The 21,200-nt window shown below is 59.6% G+C and overlaps 3 protein-coding genes across 3 annotated transcripts; 1 reads left to right on the forward strand and 2 right to left on the reverse strand.

The window, feature by feature from the left end:
• Positions 1–376: 376 nt before the first annotated feature.
• SSTR4 (somatostatin receptor 4) lies at positions 377–1,621 on the forward strand. Its single transcript, XM_075707991.1, has one exon. It carries the CDS (start codon positions 377–379, stop codon positions 1,619–1,621), a length of 1,245 nt encoding a protein of 414 aa, XP_075564106.1.
• Positions 1,622–4,501: 2,880 nt separating this feature from the next.
• THBD (thrombomodulin) lies at positions 4,502–6,163 on the reverse strand. Its single transcript, XM_075708424.1, has one exon. It carries the CDS (start codon positions 6,161–6,163, stop codon positions 4,502–4,504), a length of 1,662 nt encoding a protein of 553 aa, XP_075564539.1.
• A 9,343-nt stretch (positions 6,164–15,506) lies between these two features.
• CD93 (CD93 molecule) lies at positions 15,507–20,466 on the reverse strand. The gene is made up of 2 exons (XM_075706743.1): positions 18,695–20,466; positions 15,507–16,886 (listed from the first exon to the last, which is right to left on the reverse strand). The coding sequence occupies exons 1-2, from the start codon at positions 20,464–20,466 to the stop codon at positions 16,868–16,870; spliced, it is 1,791 nt and encodes a 596-aa protein (XP_075562858.1). The 3' UTR covers positions 15,507–16,867.
• Positions 20,467–21,200: the final 734 nt, after the last annotated feature.

Raw genomic sequence — 21,200 nt, forward strand, 5'->3', positions numbered from 1 at the left:
CGGCATCGATGATTCCCAGGTCGCGCCACCCGTTTGCGGCTGGCAGCCGAGGTGCCCCCCGCGCACGGTTAATGCACGCCCCACGCCCGCGGCCCCTTAAGATCCCAAATGGGATGCTCCGGCCTGGATGGAGGAGCATCCCTCCGGAGGGATGCCGCTGCCCTGAGGAGCGACCTGCAGGCGGCCGGGCGGGGAGGCGGCGGGGGGCGGATGGAGGGAGCAGGGGGGGCCGCGGCCGGCCATGCCCTGAGGGGGAAGGCAGGGGAGCGTGCTCCGCGTCCGCCGCAGCTCTCATCCCCTTCTCTCTCTGCCCGTGCCCTGCCCGCAGGCTGGCACCCATCCCCGGCGCCCTCCCGCCCATGGACCGCTTCCCAGCATGAGCGCCGACGCCGAGCAGCCGCCGGCGGGGGCCCAGGCGGCCGGCGTGCCCCTCTGGACCGCATCCAGCTGGGCCGCCTCCGAGGTGCCCCCCAACACCAGCGCGGCCGCCGGGGAGGCCGGCCGGCAGCAGGGGCAGGCGGAGTGGGGCGGCAGGGCGGGCGAGATCGCGGGCATGGTGGTGATCCAGTGCATCTACGCCCTGGTGTGCTTGCTGGGGCTGCTGGGCAACTCCCTGGTGATCTTCGTCATCCTGCGCTATGCCAAGATGAAGACGGCCACCAACATCTACCTGCTCAACCTGGCCATCGCCGACGAACTCTTCATGCTCAGCATCCCCTTCGTGGCCACGTCGGCCGCCCTGCACCACTGGCCCTTCGGCCGGGCCCTGTGCCGCACCGTGCTGGGCGTCGACGGGCTCAACATGTTCACCAGCGTCTTCTGCTTGACCGTCCTCAGCCTGGACCGCTACATTGCGGTGGTGCACCCGCTGCGGGCAGCCACCTACCGCCGTCCTCGGGTGGCCAAGATGGTCAACGGCGGCGTGTGGCTCCTCTCCTTGCTGGTGGCCTCACCCATCCCCATCTTCGCCGGTACGGCGACCACCCGCGATGGCCAAGCGGTGGCCTGCAACCTCCTGTGGCCGAGCCCGGCCTGGTCGGCCGCTTTTGTGGTCTACACCACCTTGCTGGGCTTCCTGCTGCCGGTGTTGGCCATGGGGCTGTGCTACCTGCTGATCGTGGGCAAGATGCGGGCGGTGGCGCAGCGGGTGGGCTGGCAGCAGCGCCGGCGCTCCGAGGGCAAGCTGACGCGCCTGGTGCTGATGGTGGTCGCCATGTTCGTGGTCTGCTGGATGCCCTTCTACGTGGTGCAGCTGGTCAACCTCCTGCTGCCCGGCCGCCTGGATGCCACCGTCAACAACGCCTCCCTCATCCTCAGCTACTCCAACAGCTGCGCCAACCCCATCCTCTACGGCTTCCTCTCCGAAAATTTCCGGCACTCCTTCCACGGCGTGCTGCGCCGCTGCCTCGACGCCAGCCTCTGCTGCTGCCACGCCAGGGCGGGGGCCGCCGAGGAGGAGGAGGAGGAGGAGGAAGAGCCCCTCGACTACTGCGCCGCTCCCCGGGGGGACGACAAGGGCAAGGGCTGCATGTGCCCACCCCTGCCCTGCCAGCAGGAGCCCGTGCACCCCGAGCCCTGCTGCAAGCCCGGACCCCTCCTCACAAAGACCACCGCCTTCTAGGGTGCCCCCCCGATGGGCATCTCCATGGGGCACGGGCGAAGGGGACCCCGGCCGGAGACGGGGCAGACTGCCGTGCCCCCGCGCCGCCGGTCCTCGCGTGCGCTGTGCAGCTCGACAAAATAAAAAGCCATAAGACTGGCCCGTGACACAGTTAATTACGCCGACCGAGGAATTACTGCCGTTACCTTCGGCACCGAGGAGCCCCCGCTGGCATCGGTGATGATGAGGATTTCAAAGTGCATTCGCGAACAGTGACTCTCGCCACGGGGCAGGTGCCCCTCCAGAATAATAAAACACAGACTTCCCGTTCCTTCCCAAAATGTGCTCTGAAAGAGAGGGAAAAGTCCTAAAGCCCATCAGCCCCGCCACGCCGATAGCAGAGCGAGGGGGTAGGACCGGAGCGGACTTCTCCATCAGCTCCGCGGGGCACTGAGAGCACGGGATCCATTCGACCCCTTTGCGTTCCGCTTATGTAAAAACAAAAAAAAAACAACAAAAAAAAGGGATTTTCTGAACCACGGAGATCAGAGCTCGAGACGAGGCAAACTGAGCCTTGGCAGGTGCCAAGGAGTCCCCAACCTCCCTTCAGCTAACGGGGAAAGGAAAAAACTCAGGTCCCGCCACTAAAGCTCCCCTGCCCACCCCCCACAAAGTCCCGGCGAAGGGATTTTAGCGCACAGACAGGACCAAAACTGTGTTTTCCGCAAGAAAACCCAGGAGACCCGAGTCCCGCTCTCTTTGCCACAGGTGAGCGTCACCTCTAGCAGTACTTGAAACTCATCCCCGTGGAAACTTGAGCTGAGGAACGGCACCGGGGCTATACCGGCTTGGCTGCACCAAGGTAGCATTAAATTAGCCATTTCCAGCTTATTTGGTTTTAACTTTGTCCTTTTAATGTTATTCTTGTTCTCCATTATTTATGGCTCGTTCCTTCTATTTTAATCACGCTGGTGAAATAACCAGCAGGGCAATGTTTTCAGTCTGACGCTCCACTAAGAGCCCACAGCTCCTTTTTTTTTTTTTTTTTTCCTTTTTTTTTTTTTCTTTTTTCCGCTCCAGCGCGGTTTGTGACTTCTGGAGCTCTGGCTGCGAGACGGGCCGGTGCTCAGCGAGGAGGAACAGTCATTTTAAGGGAAGGGGAGAAAGAATATTTCATTAGCAGCTTTCTATAAACCAGACTGTAAAAGCTTTATTGGTCTACACACAAAATCACCATGTGATTGTGCATTGCGTAGGGTATATTTCCAATAAATAAATAAGTATTTACACACGTGCCGGGTGTATAAAACAGTGGGTTGAACCATTTACATTAGGAAAGCTACACTTCATACAATGCGTATCTTTTTATTTTCTTTGGAGGCTGCGAACTAGCTCTGTCGTATCAGGAGGGGGAAACGCCGCGCGAGAGCAAGCAAACGTAGCACGTAAGGGGGGATGCGGGGGGAACACAGCCCCCCGAGCTCTGCAGCCCCTCTGCAGCCCCTCGCCCTCCCCGGCTCTGACCCCAGCCTTGCAAAATGCCCTGCGGGAAAGCTAAGCGTTGCTGCAGGCTGACATTTCACGGGCATAAAGCTGTCGGCACCCGCTCCGCCGCTCGCCCCGTGCCCGCACCAAAAGCCGCCGGCTTCACTCCGCTACGGCAGCCGGAGCGGGACCCCCCCCGCCAGCCCTGCCCGGCAGCACTCTGGCTTTGCAGAGCTGCCCCACGTCTCCCCGCCGAACGACGGAGCTGGAAAAACGCAGAAAAATAGCTTCCCAGATTTCCCCCCCGTCCGCGGCTGGGAAGCAAGCGGCGGGCTGGATCGTGCTCCCCCAGGAAAGTTTTGCCGTGAGCTTCGACACGGGTTAGACTCAGCCCTCGGCCGTGATCGGGACAAAACTAAAGGAAAAACAAGAAAAAAACCCTGTGGACAGGAGGGTTCGGTTAAGCGGGTTTGTTAAAAAAACCAAAAAAAAACCAGTTTAACCCAACAACGTCAGAAAATCACGGAAGAAACTGCATGGGGAACGCGAGGCTCCCCAGCGCTGCAAACGAGCATTCCTACCGCGGAAAAAATTACCCTGGCAGTCTCGGTATCCCCATTTAACCTCCGCGCCGCCAAAAAAAAGTAAAAGAGGAGAAATCAGGCACTTCAGCCCTCACATGGTGATACTCAGCAGGGTCCCCACTGTCGCTAGCGATTTAAGGTGAAAAGTGCCAGAGGTGAGAGGGAAAAGGGGGGGGGGGGAAGGAACAAAACCTGAGATTTCTGCCGATGAAACAGAGCGGGGCAGAGGAGCGAGGCAAAGCGCTGACCACAAGATCTTTGCTCCTTCTTCCTTCACCCAAGAGTTTAAAAAAAAAAAACTTAAAGCGAACCCAGACAGAGGCAGGCGCGTCCCAGCTCGTCGCCACCCCGGGGGAAAACCGTCATCCCCATCCAGCCCAGCGGCACGCTTCCCAGCCGAGGAGAAGGGAAATTTGGGACCAGGCGAGCTTCCGCGGTCCGCGACGACTCGGCCGGCCGTGGCACGCGTGCTCTCGCCCCACATCCATGCGGATTTAGAGAGTCAGCTCCGGATGGAGACGTCCCCCCTGTAACACACGCGCAGGTTTTCCTTGAAGCCCCCCCCCCGCAAGCTGCCGGCTTGGGGAACGGAAAGCCGAACGTCCTGCAAAGGGAGCAGGAACGGAGCAGCGCCCGGTGCCTTCCACCTTCCCCGCTCGCTGCCGCGAGCGCTGCAAGAGCTGGCTGGAAAGCAGTATTTTTGGAAGTGGGGGTAATCACAGCTTTTCCCAAATTCTCTTTATCATTAAAAAATTGTGTGGTGGCGGCGGCGGCGGGGAGTAAATGTTATCCAGTTCCATCCACCTCCCTCTCTCCGTCCTGCCCGGTCTCCCTACAGTTTCTGGCCGGAGGCGGCACACCGCGAGGCGACCGGCTGAAGTCCCATCTCCTTTTCGTGGGGGCCGCTGCACTTGTAATCCATGGTGACGGGGGGCCGGCAGCGCTTCTTGGCCAGGTGGTACCCCAGGGCTAGCAGGGCCAGTGCCGCGGAGAGGACGCCCACGGCGATGCCCACCAGCACGCCGGGGTGGAGGTGCTCCGCCATCGGTGGGGTCCGGCTGGGGACGGGCGTCTGGGGCGCGGGCCCGAAATCCCCCGAGTATGCCCCCTCCCCGTCCTCCTCCTCCTCCGTGATTTTGACGCAGTGGTTCTGGTTGAGGAGCCGGTAGCCGGCGTGGCAGTGGCACTCGTAGCCGCCGGGGTGGTTGGTGCAGTTGTGCGGGCAGTAGTTCATGTCGCACTCGTCGATGTCCATGCAGACCTGCCCGCTGCCGGCGTCGCCGTCCAGCAAGAAGCCCTCGGGGCACTCGCAGACCAGGGTGTGCGGGTCGCACTCGGCCGGGCACTGGCTGAGGTTGCAGTGCAGCACGCAGCGGGTGGGCGCCTGCGGGTCGACAGCGTAGCCGGGGAAGCAGCCGCAGCGGTAGCCGCCGGGCACGTCCTCGCACCGCTGCTCGCAGGGCGCCTCGTAGCAGCGGGAAACGAGCCGGCAGCGCCCTTCCAGCATCTCGTAGCCGCTGTGGCAGTGGCACTCGAAGCCGCCCTCGGTGTTGACGCAGACTTGTTCGCACACCTTCGGCGACGCGGCGCAGTCGTCGTCGTCCTCGCAGCTGCTGCCGTCGGCGGCCAGCCGGTAGCCGGAGTCGCACATGCAGAGGAAGGAGGAGCCGGTGACGACGCAGTGGTGCTGGCAGGGCGCGCCGGCGCAGGGCGAGCTGCAGCTGCGGCCGTCGAGGGCCAGCGCCTTGCCGTCGGGGCAGGAGCAGCGCGGCCCGCCGGCCTCCTCGCCGCAAGCCCCCTCGCAGCCGCCGTTGGCCAGGCGGCAAGGCCAGGCCCCGGGGGCGTCTCGGCCCCAGCGCAGGCCCCTGTTTTCGCCGTCCTCGTCGCAGCGCAGCTCCAGCCCCATGGCGGGGACGCTGGCGATGCTGAGAGGGGGAAGCGCCGTGAAGTCCCCGCCGCGGGCACCGAAAGGGGTGGCGTAGGTGATGGCCAACCCTTCGGCGGGCTGCAGGCGCGGGCAGCTGCCCGGGTAGCCGTACTCGCAGAGGAAGCCATCGGCCGGCGCGTCGCACCGCCGCTCCTCCCAGCGCAGCTCCCGCGACACGGCCACGCACCGCTCGCCGCACCGCCACGCCGAAGGCGCCCAGTTGGCGTAGTCGGTGCTGCGGTCGCCCGTCACCCACTGGAAGCCGCGGAGGCGCTGGGCCGGCTGGCTGCAACCCTGCGGCCGGCTCAGCCCCAGCCACAGCCTCCCGCTGCGGTTCTGCAGCAGCAAGGCGATGGCATCCTCCGCCACCGTGGAGCGGACGGTCATCAGGTGCCCGCCGCCCGCCTTGCACGCCTCCTCGGCCTCGGCGAAGGGCAGGGCGGCCCAAAAAACGCCGAAGCAATCGTGCTCCAAGCACAGCGCGCCCGAAGGGGGCCCCGGCGCCGGCTCCCCCCGGAGCCCCAGCCCCAGCCCGGCCAGCAGCAGCGGCAGCAGGAGCCGCCGCATGGCGGGCGGCGGAGGGGCCGGCCGGCTCGGCAAATCTCTGGCATGCCCGCCCCTCCGCTCGCCCGCCCGATTTATAGCCCGCCGCAGGAAGGAAGCGCCTCCGGGGACGGGCCGCCGCCGCCGCTCCTCCGCGGAGAGATTGCGGCGGGGGCGGCCCCGGCGGGGCGGTAAATCCCGGCCTGCGGGGCGGGGGCGGCTCTCCCGGGGGCTGCCGAGCCCCCCCTCCCGCCCCCCGCCCGGCCGCCGCCCCCCGACTCCTTCTGCCGGCTCCTCCCCGCCGAGCTGGGCGGGAGCGCCCGGGGATGCTCCCCGCGTTGGGCGGAGCGGGGCTGGGAAGCAGCAGGCAAGGGGGGGGGGAGGGGGGGAGAGCTGCCCCCCCCACTCCCCGTACCCCGCGGGGTGCCCCCGGGACGGGTCGCCCGGTGCCGATGTGCTGGGGGCTGCGGCAGCCGCGGGACGCGGGCTTAGGGGTGGGCAGAGCCGGGGAAAATGGGTTTGCTCCTTGGGGAAAGCGGGAGCCGGCGCTGGAGGGACGGGGACACGGGAGGGGAAACACTGGAGGGACAGGGACTTGCTGGAGGGACGGGGACACGGGAGAGCCGGCGCTGGAGGGACGGGGACTTGGTGGAAGGACAGGGACACTGGAGAGCCGGCGCTGGAGGGACGGGGACACTGGAGACGAAACACTGGAGGGACAGGGACTTGCTGGAGAGCCAGCGCTGGAGGGACGGGGACTTGCTGGAGGGACGGGGACACTTGAGAGGAAACGCTGGAGGGACGGGGACTTGCTGGAGAGTGAGCACTGGAGGGACAGGGACACTGGAGAGCCAGCGCTGGAGGGACGGGGACTTGCTGGAGGGACGGGGACACTGGAGAGGAAACGCTGGAGGGACGGGGACACGGGAGAGCCAGCGCTGGAGGGACGGGGACTTGCTGGAGGGACGGGGACACTGGAGAGGAAACGCTGGAGGGACGGGGACACAGGAGAGCCAGCGCTGGAGGGACGGGGACTTGCTGGAGAGTGAGCACTGGAGGGACGGGGACATGGTGGAGGGACAAGGACACTGGAGAGGAAACGCTGGAGGGACGGGGACACTGGAGAGCCGGCGCTGGAGGGACGGGGACACTGGAGACGAAACACTGGATGGACAGGGACTTGCTGGAGAGCCAGCGCTGGAGGGACGGGGACACTGGAGAGGAAACGCTGGAGGGACGGGGACACGGGAGAGGAAACGCTGGAGGGACGGGGACACGGGAGAGGAAACACTGGAGGGACGGGGACTTGCTGGAGAGTGAGCACTGGAGGGACAGGGACACTGGAGAGCCAGCGCTGGAGGGACGGGGACACTGGAGAGGAAACGCTGGAGGGACGGGGACATGGTGGAGGGACGGGGACACGGGAGAGCCAGCACTGGAGGGACAGGGACACAGGAGGGGAAACACTGGAGGGACAGGGACTTGCTGGAGGGACAGGGACACGGGAGAGCCAGCGCTGGAGGGACAGGGACTTGGTGGAAGGACAGGGACACTGGAGAGCCGGCGCTGGAGGGACGGGGACACTGGAGACGAAACACTGGAGGGACAGGGACTTGCTGGAGAGCCAGCGCTGGAGGGACGGGGACTTGCTGGAGGGACGGGGACACTTGAGAGGAAACGCTGGAGGGACGGGGACTTGCTGGAGAGTGAGCACTGGAGGGACAGGGACACTGGAGAGCCAGCGCTGGAGGGACGGGGACTTGCTGGAGGGACGGGGACACTGGAGAGGAAACGCTGGAGGGACGGGGACACGGGAGAGCCAGCGCTGGAGGGACAGGGACTTGCTGGAGAGTGAGCACTGGAGGGACGGGGACATGGTGGAGGGACAGGAACACTGGAGAGGAAACGCTGGAGGGACGGGGACACTGGAGAGCCAGCGCTGGAGGGACGGGGACACGGGAGGGGAAACACTGGAGGGACAGGGACTTGCTGGAGGGACGGGGACACGGGAGAGCGAGCGCTGGAGGGACGGGGACACTGGAGACGAAACACTGGAGGGACAGGGACTTGCTGGAGGGACGGGGACACGGGAGAACCAGTGCTGGAGGGACGGGGACACGGGAGGGGAAACACTGGAGGGACAGGGACTTGCTGGAGGGACGGGGACACGGGAGAGCCAGCGCTGGAGGGACGGGGACACTGGAGACGAAACACTGGAGGGACAGGGACTTGCTGGAGAGCCAGCGCTGGAGGGACGGGGACACTGGAGAGGAAACGCTGGAGGGACGGGGACACGGGAGAGGAAACACTGGAGGGACGGGGACTTGCTGGAGAGTGAGCACTGGAGGGACAGGGACACTGGAGAGCCAGCGCTGGAGGGACGGGGACACTGGAGAGGAAACGCTGGAGGGACGGGGACATGGTGGAGGGACGGGGACACGGGAGAGCCAGCGCTGGAGGGACGGGGACTTGCTGGAGAGTGAGCACTGGAGGGACGGGGACATGGTGGAGGGACAAGGACACTGGAGAGGAAACGCTGGAGGGACGGGGACTTGGTGGAGGGACAGGGACACTGGAGAGGAAACACTGGAGGGACGGGGACACAGGAGAGCCAGTGCTGGAGGGACGGGGACTTGCTGGAGAGTGAGCACTGGAGGGACGGGGACATGGTGGAGGGACAAGGACACTGGAGAGGAAACGCTGGAGGGACGGGGACTTGGTGGAGGGACAGGGACACTGGAGAGGAAACACTGGAGGGACGGGGACACAGGAGAGCCAGTGCTGGAGGGACGGGGACTTGCTGGAGGGACAGGAACACTAGAGAGGAAATGCTGGAGGGACAGGGACACTGGAGAGCCAGCGCTGGAGGGACAGGGATCACGGGAGAGCCAGTGCTGGAGGGACGGGGACACTGGAGAGGAAACGCTGGAGGGACGGGGACACAGGAGAGCCAGCGCTGGAGGGACGGGGACTTGCTGGAGAGTGAGCACTGGAGGGACAGGGACATGGTGGAGGGACAAGGACACTGGAGAGGAAACGCTGGAGGGACGGGGACACTGGAGAGCCAGCGCTGGAGGGACGGGGACTTGGTGGAGGGAGAGGGACACTGGAGAGGAAACACTGGAGGGACGGGGACATGGTGGAGGGACGGGGACACGGGAGAGCAAGCACTGGAGGGACAGGGACTTGGTGGAGAGGAAACGCTGGAGGGACAGGGATCACGGGAGAGCAAGCGCTGGAGGGACGGGGACACTGGAGAGCAAGTGCTGGAGGGACGGGGACTTGCTGGAGGGACAGGGATCACGGGAGAGCAAGCGCTGGAGGGATGGGGACACTGGAGAGGAAACACTGGAGGGACAGGGACTTGCTGGAGGGACAGGGATCACGGGAGAGCCAGCACTGGAGGGACGGGGACTTGCTGGAGAGTGAGCACTGGAGGGACGGGGACATGGTGGAGGGACGGGGACACGGGAGAGCAAGCGCTGGAGGGACGGGGACACTGGAGAGGAAACGCTGGAGGGACAGGGATACTGGAGAGCCAGCGCTGGAGGGATGGGGACTTGCTGGAGGGATGGGGACACTGGAGAGGAAATGCTGGAGGGACAGGGACACGGGAAAGGAAACGCTGGAGGGACGGGGACACTGGAGAGGAAACACTGGAGGGACAGGGACTTGCTGGAGGGACGGGGACTTGCCGAAGGGGTGCCCCAGGAGGGCTGTCGGGCATCCGAACCCCGCCGGGTTCCGCACCCCGGTCGCAAGGCTGCCCATCGTGTTACAGCGTCGGCTCTGCTGCAGCCAGCGCCGTCCCAAAGCCTGCGGAGCCCCAGGAGCTGACGCGAGGCAGCGATGGCAGCGGCGCCGGCGGCAGCCCCGCGAGCTGTCCCCGCTCGGGATGCCCTGCCAGGGCCAGAGCGGTGGCCCGGTCGCCCCTTCCGAACGCCACGGCTCATCCGCTGCCACTCCTGGAGCTTCGGCGTCTGGATTTCACACCGGTCCTCGCCGAGCGAGGTGGCCACCCAGCTGCAGACCGCACAGGCCCGCCAGATACCTTCAAGGCAGCCAGGACCGGTGGCCACAGGGCCAGCGGCCGTGCCCGCCCGCCCCTTGCCCTCTTCCCATCGCTTGCTCTTCTCCGGAGGCGCGGCGCGGTCCCCGAGGGATGGTGGCACAGGGCAGGGTGACATCTGCCACCACAGTAGGTGGCATGGGGAGGCTGCGGCGGGCACCCACGCTGCCGGGAAGAGGTTGCCCAGGCACCTCTGCCACGCCGGCCCGCAGACCTGCGGCGACGGCAGCTCCCGCTGCTCCTCTGCGCGGTAAAGATGCGCCGGGGGGGAAGGCAGGGTCGGGCTGCCGGCTCTTCCAGGGCAAAGTCAGACTTTAAAGCAAAAAAGTGCGGGTTTTTCAGAGAGGAGAGGCATTCGGAGATGTCCGCGGGGATTTACTGATTTTTGCTGCAGCTTGGGAGAGCCCTTCCCCTCGCTTGAAGGATGCGGCGTTAACAGCGACGGGCGACCATCCCCGCGTGCCTTACAATTTGCAGCCCAGCAAAGCAGTTCCGGAGGATCTGAGCTAAGCTGGGACGCCAGGAAAAAAGCGGGATTTCCCGCAGGCTTTGCAAATCAGCCCCCAGTTACACCCAGGGCTGGCGCAGCCTTGCTCTTGGACTTGGGCGAGCATGGGCGTGGAGGGGCCGGCAGCGTGCGGTGCCGTGCTTTGGGACAGCATCCCGGCTCCCGCGCTGCCGGAGCGCGCTGGCAGAGCCGGGGCTGAGCACCGGGAGAGGGGTCCCGTCCCCGGTGCCCCTGCCCGGCCGGGGGGCCAGCTCACGGGCACCTCCGCTGCCGCTTTCTGCGCAGCCCTACCCTTTCCAGGGTTTTATCTTGGCGGGATCCGCCGCCGCCGTCGGAACGTAGCCAAGAGCAAAATAAAAACGAAAAGCAAACATCCAAAGCTTCGCCACACGAAGGAAAGGGTATTTGACCTTTTTTTTTTTTTTTTTTTTAAATAAATTTTGAGAGCGGTGTTTTTACCGGAAGACTCAGTCACTGCAATTAGGATCCCCTGCGGAGAAGCAAATCCGTATTTCCTCGCTTCGCTCATTGCAAGGAAGTTACTTTATTACACTTATTATTAAATATATTTATGTAATTATTATGTAAATTTATTTATTGCCGTTTGCCTTGTCCTCTTCCAGCCCTGTGTGGTTCGTTGCAGCTCACGTGAGGCTGCGGGCCACGGAGAAAAGGAAAGATGGGGAAAAGGGGAATAATAAACCTTAATAATAGTAGTTGTAATAGTTGGGGTGGTAGTAGTAGTAATAACAACAACAACAGTAATAATAATGATGGTAATAGCAATAATAATGATGATAATAGAAATAATAATAATAAAAAAAATTCAAAATTGCCAAACAAGCCGTGGTGGTCGGTAGCTGCAGAGCTCGGCTGGTGGAAAGGGGAGCAGAGGAGCTCGTGCTCTTTCTCAGCTGCCTTTCCCCCCGCCTGCCTTCGGCCTCCTTCACACCTTCATCGCCTCTCCGGGAAGGGGAATATCAAGGAAATGCCGTTTTCTGCTCGGGCTGCAGGAGGAGCGATGGGAAGCTCAGCTCTCGGGCTGCGGAGCGCTCAGATCCATCATTTCACCCCCTTGGAAATCTCAGCTCGGTGACCTGCAACGGGAAGCGAACGTCTGCGGGTTTGGGGTTCGTCGGGGGGCTGTACCCCAAGGAGAGAGGCCGGCGGGGTACGGTGCAGGGCGGGTTCGTTTTCCCCGCTAATGAAGCCCAGGGCCAGGGGAGCTTGCTTTTTTTTTTATTTTTTCCGTTTTCAGAAGCAAACCAGCAAAAGAAGCGGGGGAAAGGTCAGGGCAAACAAGGGCAAAAGAAAGAAGACAATGTCATCGGTGGAAAATAAAACAATACCAATAGATGCCTGCGCTCGCTCTCTTTTTTTTTTTTTTTAAGAAATTATAAAAACAGACAAAAATTTCCTTTTCAAGGCTGCACGATGAGCAATATTTTGAAAATTGCCAGGAAGAAATATAGTCCTCCCAAAACAATGATTTCTCAGATCGTCGCGCTGATGTCCTTGCCCCGCCAACAACGGCTTGCAGGGTTGATCTTGCCGGTAGAAGGGAGAGATAATGAGGGCAGGAGAGACGGGATTAATTATGTTTTAATAACTCTTTTTTTTTTTTTTTTTTTTTTTTTAATTCCGATGATCTTTCCCCTCTGCCGCCTCAAAGCACGACAGGCGCCGGCTGATGCGGCCCCGATGGGCTGACTCACAGGCACAGAAATGCCCTTCCTGCTGACATGCGGCTTTTCCTTTGTGAAAGTTGATTCATCATGCTCCTCCGCGATGCAAAGTTATTGCAAGATATTACCGGCTGTCCGCGGCGATAACAGGAGGGAGACCTTTCGCTTTACTCGGGTCTGACTCATCTGAAATGTCGGCGTCACCCTTCGGCCAGAAGAATGCTCAGAGCGGGTGTTTTGAATAGTTTTTTTTGACCTGTGGTTATTGGGGGGGGGCGGGTGTTATGTGTCATGGATTTTCTTTGCTTGTTTGTTGGATTTTGGAAATGAGGTTCCCGATGTCAGAATGCTGACAATTATACACCATTTAATACAATGCAATATAATAGAATTTATAGAATAGAATAGAATAGAAATATAATATAATTATATATTAGCATATAATTATATTTATTATTATAATTATATTTCTATTCTACTCCTATTCTACTCCTATTCTATTCTATCCTATCCTATCCTATCCTATCCTATCCTATCCTATCCTACTCCTATTCTATTCTATTCTATTCTATTCTACTCCTATTCTATTCTATTCTATTCTATTCTATTCTATTCTATTCTATTCTATTCTATTCTATTCTATTCTACTCCTATTCTATTCTACTCTATTCTACTCTATTCTATTCTACTCTACTCCTGTTCTGTTCTGTTCTGTTCTATTCTATTCTATTCTATTCTATTCTATTCTATTCTATTCTATCCTATCCTATCCTATCCTATTCTATTCTATTCTATTCTATTCTATTCTATTCTATTCTATTCTATTCTATTCTATTCTATTCTATTCTATTCTATTCTACTCTACTTCTATTCTATTCTATTCTATTCTATTCTATTCTATTCTATTCTATTCTATTCTACTCCTATTCTATTCTATTCTATTCTATTCTATTCTATTCTATTCTATTCTATTCTATTCTATTCTATTCTATTCTATTCTATTCTATTCTATTCTATTCTATTCTATTCTATTCTATTCTATTCTATTCTATCCTGTCCTGTCCTGTCCTGTCCTGTCCTGTCCTGTCCTGTCCTGTCCTGTTCTAACAATATAATAATCCAGCCACCAAGCCAGGACACATGAAATTAATTATTCCTCTCCCCTGAATTGGTTTAGTGGTGGACTTGGTAGTGTTGGGTTAATGGTTGGACTGGATGATCTTAAAGGTCTTTTCCAACCTGAACGATTCGATGGTTCTGTGAAATATATATAATATAATATTAAATTGTGATGTCAGGACTAAAACCAAATTAAAAGCGGACCGTTAAGTAGCATATACGTGCTTTCCCACCTAGGCATGGTCTGCATGCGACCCCGCTTGGGATCATTAAAACTGCGCAGGGCTCCCTCCTCCCCAATTCGGGCGATCTGCTTGGCGTTTCGTGGTGTCCGTCAGAGAAAAATATCTCCAGGCCAGGAAGTGCCGGACAAATAAATACATCCAAAAATAAGACTTCATGCCCGGCCCGGCACCCAGGCAAGGTAGGAACCCGCAAGCGGGTGTCACTGCACAGCCCCGCTGAGGATGCTTAATTGGCTGCGCATTAATTAAGAGCACTACTTAGGGCGGTTTTGCCTGAAGGGAGTTTTGCTTGCAGTGGCTTTGAAGAAGGCAGGGCTGGGGAGGTCACGCCAGGTGGGGAGCGAGTCTTCTTCCGCGTTAAAACTGGGAAAAGAAGTTTTCTCCACGCCCTCGCGTCTCCACGGTCTGTTTTAGCCACTATTTTCAGTCGGGGTGCGGAAAATACAATTCCAGAGTAGTGGTAGGGCTGAGCTAGGTCCTGCAAGCGTGCCTGCTACTTTTTTTTTCCCTCTGGCTCATAGTTTTATGTTCATTCTTGGACTACAACCAGGGAAAGCAGCCGGTGCGGTTTCCCACAGGGATTAAAGGCTCCCGAGGCTGGGTGTTTCGTGTTACCTGGCATGGGAAGTGTGTGACTTCTTCTCCTACCATCACCTTCACCCGGCAACCTGCCTTCACGCCGTCCCATCCCTGTGCCCCTGCCCCAAGCCGGCGTAGCTGAATTCATCGGTATTTGCTGCTGACGCGCAGCTCCGTTTCCCGGGGATGGAGAGGCTAGGCAAACCTTGTCAGGACCCCAGCAGGGAAAATACTGGAAGTTTTGCTTATTTTAGGGGCGCTAGACTCTTATCCCTCTCCATCAGCTTTCCGTCGAGCCTTGCAACGTCTCCAACGCGTGCGCTCGCCCAGCAGCTTAAGGCAGCCTGAGGCACGTGCTGGGTTTTCCTTTAGGAAAGCCGAAGGATCGAAGGATCTTCCCTCTGCAGCAGGCCGGCTCTTTCCCTCTGTCGCGTTGTCGCCGGCACTGCTCAAATCCGCTCGGCGAGATGTGAACTGCGCTTAGCAGCCTTGAAAGGGCTCGGGAGAGCCAAATGCCAAGGAATATTTAAGAGATAAAAATAATAAAAAGAGGAAATGAGCAGACATTTAAAGCATTTGTTTTTCCAGTGGCTGACTCTTTGTGGGATTGGAAGGAAGGAGCGTGGTATTTTGTAGATTAAATTTTAACATTAGTCAGTACCTTTTCTCTGAATTTTTCTGGTGGAGGCCATTTCCTGGCAGCACCTTTCTCAGAACTGGGGAAAAATTCTGTCCCAAGGCGTGGCTGAACGACTACGCTGCGCTCCTTCGCTTTGGTTTATCGGGTTAGCCCTGCGGCTCTTGCAGGGGGAACTCCATCCAACGTGCCCCAGCCTCAGCAGGGCAAAAAAAAAATTCGGATTAGAGGTAAGAGCAAGCTGGCAGTCTCTCGCCATGCTCCGGCTGGGAGCAACGCTCCTGCTAACATAGAACCATCGTCCCACCCGTGGCAGCTCCTTGCCCTCGGCAGGGACCCCCCGCCCTGCTCCCTGCACCGACTCTGCCGGCAAATTTTGGATGGCCGGTACCATATCCCCACGGGCGCTTCCCAAGGCAGGCAGGACAACTCTGGGAATGCTCTTTGGAGTTTGATGCGTGGAGGCACCCAACATCCATCATGAGACGTAGTGTCTTTTTTTTTTTTTTTTTTTAGGGTTTTCTTGTTTTTAAACGCTACTTAAGGCAAATGTCAATGACTGATAAAATACCACGTGAATGCCATTGCAGACATGGGCGATACGAGTGGGGTTTCTGTGTCATCGAGGTTTTTCCCCTTATGTGCACCAAATCAATAGGTTTTGGCATCGTATGTGTTTATTAAAAAACCACTAAAGACGTGTTCTGTTTAGATTTTATTGGTGTTTCATCTAGAAAAGCAACATACAGCGTTATTCAACGTGTGAGACAACCTTAGCCTTTTAGTCGAAGGCAACTGTGGTGCTGTGCCATTGCCGTGCGGGCGACGAAGCAAAATTCAGTCCCGACGCGCCGTTTCCGCAGAGGGTGAGGCGCGTCTTCATTCCGGACCATAAAAATACGACGCTTTTACTTCATTACAAACAGGTTGATACGTACAAAGCGATTTCAGACGTGTCGGCTAGCCCGTCCTGCCGTGGCGAGGGCAGGACGGTTCTAGGTCTTGCTTATCACGGCACCTGCTTGAAATGGAAGGAACGGGGAGCAGAAGTAGCTGCCCCAGGCACCACGGTGAAACCCCTTGGGCCGGGATGAACGCCCCGTCTCTTCTGACTGTATGGCGGGGTACCGAACTGGCTGGTCCCGTTCCTATTTGCTTTAGCCCGCGGGATTCGCTGGGCCCTGGCTAAGTCCCTAACGAGGACAGGGATCAAAGCGTTCCCGCGGGGTTCGTGGGAGGAAGAAAGGGAGGCATGAGATTATTCAGGTGTAATTGCAGCAGGGTGAAGGATGCTACATCAGGAAATATTCCACCGAGGAGAAGGCAGACTACACCTAGGCACAAATGAGTGTCTTCCCTAGGCTGGACCCGTTATCGTACTCCATTGGTAATACAGTACACATACCGGAATATACAAAAGTTGTAACCAAAATCAGGATGCTAGGTTTTACTGAGGAATTTGTGGAATAAATAACACCTCTCAGATTTGTACCAGCTCTGAGCCCACGCTTATGCTTCCTTTTCCCTTTTTCGTGGTGGAAGAAATGTTACCTACAACAATTAATTGATACCTTAACTGAAAAATAAGGCAGAAACGCTCCTGAGACTGTTAACGTCCGGAAAACGCTGCAGCTTTTGATAAAGCAAACCAAGTAGTCCTGCGACGCAAGGCACGTCGCTCTGACTGCCTTTTCCCCGCACAGACCCTGAGTCAGCATAGCCCGACAGCGCAGGCATAGCTGTATGTACGTAGGTTGTCCCACGGATTTCAGTAGGAGTATTCGTTCGCTTAATTTATTCCTGTATTCAAAATGCTCTGCTGGCTGTCGTACATACAGACAGGGCATGAATTTTCCGTGGGACTTCCAAGAATGCCGCTGCTGCGTTCACCGCTTCTCCCAGCCACTGTGCGGAGAAAAGGAAGCACAGACAGAACATCAAAAACATTTCCATCAGATACATTTTCCTGTGTTGGTGGGTTTGGGGTTTTTTCTTTTTTTTTAATTTTACAATGGAGAGACGAAGACCAAAAAAACAGCAGGAAAGGGTTTTCCTCCACACATGGAAGAACAGGATGCAGGTCGCTGCCTACAACAAACTCCTTTTGTGTTCAGTTCCCATTTCTGTGGCAATTAAGCCTCAAGGTTACAATGCAACCCGCAGAAACTTCAGGAAACTCATGTCCCCTTCAAATCACACGCCTGTTCTTTTCTACCCTTCCTTCTACCCTTGTGGAGCAGGGGTAAATAACGAAGGTAGCGCTGCTCGCGGGCAAGCAGGAATGGCCCCTGCGCCCCGCAGTTTTTTGGGGAGGATTTGTGCTGGAACAGCTCAAAGAGGCTTCGCTGTCAGGAGTGGCTGAGTTTAAACAGCTCTCGGAAGTTGGGTACCGGGGGAAGAGCGGGGAACAGCTTTGCCCTGAGAAAACATTTGCTCTGAAGCGGAGTTAAAAGTTTTATATCTAATAATTAGCAAATATACAACGTCCAGTGTATTCTTTACAGGGGGAGGGGTGGAAAACGCGCTCAGCCTGGACGCCAGGCAGTCGGGAAGGGGTCCTACCCAAAAAGTAAGGTCCAACAGGAAAAGTCTGGTCTCTCATCCGGCTGCATTTGAAGGAGAGCATTGTTTTCTGTATTTTGCAAGCGGTTTTAAACTGAATACACTGGAAGCAGGTAGGCGGCTCTTCTAAACGTAGTTTTTCATATATTCATATATTCATACCTTTTTACCATATATTCTCTGCCCTGGGCCCTTGTCTAGAGGGCCGAGCGGGAGAGCTTTCCCCGTGCCGTGCACCTCCCATGCTCCGGGGCTGGATGAAGGTCTCGCCCTTACGGGGCTCGATGCCTTGGGGGGAACGTCGCTGTCTCACTGCCCCGAACCCAGTGCAACTGGGACGACAGCTCCACTAAGCTTACCGCGTCTGCTCCCCTGGAGAAACTCGCTGCTGCTGTACTTTTAAAAAAGGTTTATTCAGTTACCTCTGATGCGACTGTTTTTTTTGTAAAAAAAAAAAAAACAACCACGCACTAAAAAAAACCGCCCTGCTTGCGGCTGCAGAGCCCAGTTCTTGCCCTGGTGAAACACGAAAGAATTTCAGAGCCATTTCAATGAGAACAAGGCAAAACGGGGGGTTGAGCGCGGGCTGCCTGCTGCCCGGCCGGCGAGGCGGGGGGCTAGCGTCGCTTTTGGGGTGGCAAAGGACTGGGGGGGGGCTGCGGGGACAGGGCAGGGAAGCTGCTGCTTTTGCGTGTCGGCATTTCACATACAGGTAGGGGAGACCAAACGACAAAAAGAAACTAATTGTTTTCCTTCAGGAAGACAAACCAATACCTCTAATTTGCTATTTTTAAGCACAGTGAGGTTCTGCAGAGTTGAGGAGCGGCCCTGGCAGGCAAATTGAAACCCGTTCCCTCTCCACCTCGCAGCACTGCCCTGTTAACCCTTCCCTGGGAGGAGCGGCGCCTGGTTTATAAACCGCAGGACTGATTTGGGCTGCCTTCCCCCCCCCCAGCGCAGGGACCCTTTTTGTGGTGGGGGGGTGCAGAGCAGCTCCCGCTTTGCAAGGAACCCCAGGACAGGCTGTCAGACATGCAAAAACCATGTTGAACAGATAGCATCACCCCCACACCCTTTTATTTTTAATTTTTAATTCGCAAAAAAACGCCGTCTGCCGCTCTGCATCCCCCCGCTGCCCCGGGCGCCGTTACCTGCGCTCGCCGCCCGCCCCGCGGCTCTCCGGCTGCTCGGGCACCCAGCAGTAGTTGTCCGCCGCGCTTTTGGCCGGCCGCTTCTCCCGCTTGGCCGCCCTCTTCCTGCAAGCCAGCAGGGCCAGGGCAAAGGCCAGCAGCAGCAGGATGGCTACCAGGCTACCCAGGATGTAGTAGAGGAGCAGCCTGGGGCCGTCGGCGCTGTGCTCGGGGCCGGGTGCCGAACCGACTGCTGTGGGGGCCGGCGGCGGCACCCCGAGAGGGATGCCCGGGGTTTGGGGGATGCCCGTGGTCCACGGAGCACCCGCGGTCCGGGGGATGCCCGTGGTCTGGGGGATGCCCGTGGTCCAGGGGATGCCCGTGGTCTGGGGGATGCCCGTGGTCCGCAGGGTGCTGTTGGGGGCCCCCGTGGGCTCCTCTCCAGCGGTGGGTGCAGCATGGCAGCCATGTCCATCCTCCTCCGGGAGGAAGCCGGGCAGGCAGAGGCACTTGAAGCCGCCGGGCAGGTTGCGGCAGGGCCCGGGGCAGGGGTCCCGCAGGCACTCGTCCACGTCCAGGCAGGCATCGCCGCCGCCGGGCTGGCGCTGGTAGCCGGGCCGGCAAGCGCAGTGGAAGGAGCCGGGGACGTTGAGGCAGAGCTGCGGGCAGACGCCGGGCTGGGCGCACTCGTCCTCGTCGCGGCAGTGGCGGCCACCGGGCCCCGCCGGCCGGTAGCCGGGCGGGCAGAGGCAGACGAAGCTGCCGGCCGTGTTGCGGCACTCGTGCTGGCAGGGCCCGGCCAGGCACTCGTCCACGTCCAGGCAGCGGTGGCCGTCGGGTGCCAGGGCGTAGCCGTCCTCGCAGCCGCACTCGAAGCCGCCGGGCCGCGTCCGGCAGGTCCCCTGGCATGGGTTGGGGTGGCAGGCGTCCTCGGGCAGGCAGGAGGCCATGTCGGGGGCCAGGACGTAGCCGGGGTGGCAGGCGCAGCGCGGGGGCTCGCCGGGCGCCTCCAAGCAGCGGTGCTGGCAGCCCCCGTTGCGATGGGCGCAGGCGGCGGGGCAGAGGGGTCCGGGGGGGTGCCAGGCGAAGCCGCCCCCCTCCAGCGGCCCCTTGCAGAGGGCGAAAGCCGGCGTCCCCCCGTCCTCGCCCCCCTCGCAGTCGGCCTCCGCCAGCGTGCCGAAAGGGGCGGCCGCCAGCTGGGGGCTGCGGACCCCAAAAGGGGTGGTGTAGAGGACCCGGCCGGGCCCGGCCAGCGGCAGGGGCCCGCACATCCCTCGGAAGCTGAACTTGCAGAGGAAGGCTGGCAGCAGGGCTCGGCAGGAGTGGTCGGCCCAGCCGACGGCGGTGGTCCCGGGGGGCCCGGCCGGCCGCAGGCTGACGCAGCGGGAGCTGAGGCAGGTGATGGCGGGCTCGGAAAGCCAGGCCGAGTAGTTCCCGGACTCCCTGCCGGCCACCCAGGCGAAACCCCGCAGCAGCTCCTGCGGCTGGACGCACCGGCCCCGCGACAGCCACAGCCCGATCCAAGCCGGGCCCGGCCAGCCGGCCGCCGCCAGCAGCCCCCGCAGCTGCTCGGCCTCCCCGGGGCTGCGTACCGGAGCCAGGTTTCCGCCGTCGTGCCGGCAGCGCTCCTGGGCCTTGTTCCAGCCCAGCTCGGCTCGGTGCAGGGTGTAGCAAGCGGTGCCGGCGCAGACCACCTCGGCGTCCTCCCCGCCAGACCCCCGCAGCAGCAGCAGCAGCAGCAGCGGCAGCAGCAGCAGCAGCTGCAGCAGCAGCGGCAGCCGGACGACAGCCATCCCGCCAGCCGGACGGACGGGTGGACGGCGGGACTCGTCAGCCGCCGGCTCGCATCCCCTCGTCCCGCCGAGCTCACCCTGCACGCATCCTGTGCTCCCCGGTCTCCTATTTATCACCGGAGGCTACGGCTTCCTGTAGCGTGGTCTGGCTCGCCGCTGGTTGTTGGCGGCCCAGGCCCTCGCCTCGCCGTCTCCCCCTTCCCCCCGGCGCGGCCGGCTCCTCGCTCCCATCCTAAAGCTTTCTCTCGCTGTCCTTCGGCCGGCACCGCTCTTTCTAACCCCTAATAGGGCCTGAGAGCCTTCAGGCGTGTATTGCTAAAAAGGGGAGGAAAAAAAAAACACCAACCCCAGAAAGCCGTGGGATCCCTCGCTATCGGCCTCTAAAAGCAACCGAATATTTGGCGTGGTGTCTCGTGCGCAGGCTGCATTTCCAGTGCATTTTTCCCCTTCTTCATGCGCTTTAAATAGACAAGCCCTGAAATAGGAGTTGGGTCGTGGGAAGGTCCAGGCTGCCAGGACGGAGCCAAGCTCGGCCGGTCCCCGACGCTGCCCGGAGCAAACGCTTCCATGCGAGGGAAGCGCTGGCCGGCGGCTGCCCCAGCGCCGCACGGGTGAGGGATGATGCCGTGATGCTCTGCGTTAATAACTCCTTAATCACTTGACCCCCGGCCGGTGTAGCGCAGGGAATCGGCCGGGCTTGGCTGAAGGCGGTGGCTCTGCAGAAGGCCATTAGA

The sequence above is a fragment of the Pelecanus crispus genome, chromosome 3 (assembly GCF_030463565.1).
Source record: "Pelecanus crispus isolate bPelCri1 chromosome 3, bPelCri1.pri, whole genome shotgun sequence".
NCBI classification, from domain to species: domain Eukaryota; kingdom Metazoa; phylum Chordata; class Aves; order Pelecaniformes; family Pelecanidae; genus Pelecanus; species Pelecanus crispus.

Excerpts from the sequence above, each read along its gene's own strand:
- CD93 (XM_075706743.1), bottom strand. The coding sequence starts at position 20,466 with ATGGCTGTCGTCCGGCTGCCGCTGCTGCTGCAGCTGCTGCTGCTGCTG.
- SSTR4 (XM_075707991.1), top strand. The coding sequence starts at position 377 with ATGAGCGCCGACGCCGAGCAGCCGCCGGCGGGGGCCCAGGCGGCCGGC.
- THBD (XM_075708424.1), bottom strand. The coding sequence starts at position 6,163 with ATGCGGCGGCTCCTGCTGCCGCTGCTGCTGGCCGGGCTGGGGCTGGGG.